Source organism: Sarcophilus harrisii, chromosome 3, assembly GCF_902635505.1.
Source record: "Sarcophilus harrisii chromosome 3, mSarHar1.11, whole genome shotgun sequence".
NCBI classification, from domain to species: Eukaryota; Metazoa; Chordata; class Mammalia; order Dasyuromorphia; family Dasyuridae; genus Sarcophilus; species Sarcophilus harrisii.
The window spans coordinates 535089253-535091920 of record NC_045428.1 but is presented as its reverse complement, the minus strand read 5'-3'; the positions used below and the strand labels follow the sequence as shown (position 1 = coordinate 535091920).

Sequence of the window (2668 nt, the reverse complement as noted above, 5' to 3'; positions counted from 1 at the left end):
CTAAGTCAGATTTGAATCCCTGAAGATGAATCTTCCTAATTGAGGCTTAGCACACTGTCTCACTGTGCTACCTAGCTACTGTTTAAATAAATTTTAATAGTTACAATTCAATGTGAGCCCTTAGTGGCATCAGAAACCCTTGATGAATATATCCTTTACTATCGATCTAATTGTATCTTTGCCTCTAGTTCTTTGGAGCCACAGATTACTTTGGGATCAATAGCCATTGAAGGTTTTTTCTTTTGGTATTGATCTAACTGTATCTTTGCCTCTAGTTCTTTGGAGCCACAGCTTACTTTGGGATCAATAGCCATTGAAGGTTACTTTTCTTTTGGAAGTGTTGAGCTTCTCTTTCTGGCAAGAGGATCTCCATTCCAAGTATAGACTGTGCTTTCCCAAAATTCTAGCTCTGTCTTTCTCTCCAACTCTTACTATCCAACAACAAATTCTAAACTTATTTAATATTGACAATGAGCTGGGCATTGCCAGTACCCAGAAACAAAAAGTTTAGAAAAGACAAGTACTTTGCTTTTAGAGTCAAATGGGATGACTAATACACAGGCATATAATACATAAGATAAATACATGTAATGTATAATGTCAGGAAGGATCCCAGCACATTTGAGAGAGGATTAGAAGACAGAAAAGAATGAAAAGTCCTGAATGCCTTGCATTTGAGATCACATAGCTAAAAGATTTACACCAATGAGATATTGTTCTATTCAACTATCAAGAACAGTATAGTAATAACACCTTCATTTCCCACATATCAGGACAGAGAAAAAGACCATTCTTGATATTAGTTTTTCTGTATATTCAAAGTGGGAATGATCAGGAGTGACTTGATTTTTCCAATTAGAAAGGAGTTTCCTTGAGACTTTGTCAACTTGGCTAAGCTGGGTATTTATCCTGGATTTGAAATAAAAATCCATAAAATTGTCATTTTAATCACAACCCTAGCAGCTTCCATCTCACTGTGAAATATGCTGCTGACTTTTTAAACAAAAACATTCTTAACCTTTTTTGTATGTCATAAAATCCTTTAGAAGCCTGGTGAAGCCTGTACACTACTCAGAATAATATTTTTGAATGCATAAAATATCTAAGATCAAATAAGAAACCATTTATATAGAAATAGTTATAAACTAGTTTTTTAAAAGTTTACAAACACAAGGTTAAGAATGTCTGTTTTAAAGAAATTCTTTTTCCCTTCCCAAAGCAGAATTTTGAACCAGATTTATTTAAACAGAATATGTTCTGAAACTAGAAATATCAACCACATTAGAAGTTGGAATTATAAAACCTTTGTTTATATCCAGGCCATGCACTCTACAGAGTGATTTGGAAATCATTTCCCTTCTCTGGAACTTCCCTATCTGTAAAAGAAGAGTACTGAGTTTCTAATTCTGTTGTCCTAGAAATAAAAGAGCTCTTTAGAGGTAAAGTTAGAAAACCTCTAGCTTTCAGTTTTTGGATCCTGGAATACAGTGAATGAGAACTGAAGGGACTTTATTTGTTTTTTGTTCATATGATATGATTTCCTTTCTAACACTAACCACCACCCCCCTCAGTGACCTCCTTTCCCCATCCAACTGAAACTCTGAATAACTTTATCCCGGATTTGCTTCATCCTGACTGCATAGACAATGGGGTTGAGCATGGGTGGTATCACTACATAAAGATTGGCCAGAAGGATGTGAATATGGCGGGGGATGGTACCCCGGCCAAAGCGGTGGGTGAGGAAGGAGAAAAAGGCAGGTGTATAAAACATGAGGATCACACAGACATGGGCACCACAGGTGCCCAGAGCTTTATGGCGTGCCCCTTGGGATGGCAGGCGGAAGACAGCACGGAGGATGAGAATGTAGGAAACAACAATGAGAACTGCATCCATACCCAGTGTTAAAAGGGCTCCACAGAGACCAAAGATGATGTTGGCACGAATGTCCCCACAGGCCAGTCTGGCCACACCCATGTGTTCACAGTATGTGTGGGGGATTGTACGATGACCACAGTAGGGCAACCGGTGGAGGAGAAAGACAAGGGCTGCAACAATGGAGAAAGCTCGAGCAAAACCCGCCAGTCCCATCTTTCCCAGGACCTTGTAGGTGAGGATAGATGCATAACGCAGAGGGTCACAAATGGCCACATAACGATCAAAGGCCATAGAAAGCAATGTGGCTGACTCCAAGGCAGAGACAAAGTGGATGAAGAAGACCTGGCTGAGGCAGGCAGGGAATGGGATATCATGAGCATGGACCCAGAAGATGGCCAAGGCTTTGGGCACAGTGGTGGTAGAGAGGATGAGGTCTGTGATGGCAAGAAGAGAGAGGAGGATGTACATTGGTTCATGGAGGCTCCGCTCTGAGATGATGACCCAAAGGAGGAGGATATTGCCACCCACAGCAGTGGTGTACATCACAATGAAGGGAAATGAAAGCCAGAGGTGATTAGCCTCAAGGCCTGGGATTCCCAGTAGAATGAAGGAAGCTGGGTGGAATTTGGTGGAATTTGCTGGCAACATGGTAGGGATCAGGTCCCACTCTACAACCTTTGGATTTTGCTTTGGTCACCACCTGGAAAAAGAGTAATAGGAAGAAATTTCATTCAAATAGATTCAATTAAATCTGCATTTACCAAGAATCATATTATGTATTAGGCATTGTGC

The 2668-nt window shown here is 40.3% G+C and overlaps 1 protein-coding gene across 1 annotated transcript; it reads right to left on the bottom strand.

Moving 5' to 3' along the window:
* Positions 1–1567: 1567 nt before the first annotated feature.
* LOC100930694 (olfactory receptor 52Z1-like) lies at positions 1568–2668 on the bottom strand. Its single transcript, XM_031961484.1, has one exon. It carries the CDS (start codon positions 2522–2524, stop codon positions 1568–1570), a length of 957 nt encoding a protein of 318 aa, XP_031817344.1. The 5' UTR covers positions 2525–2668.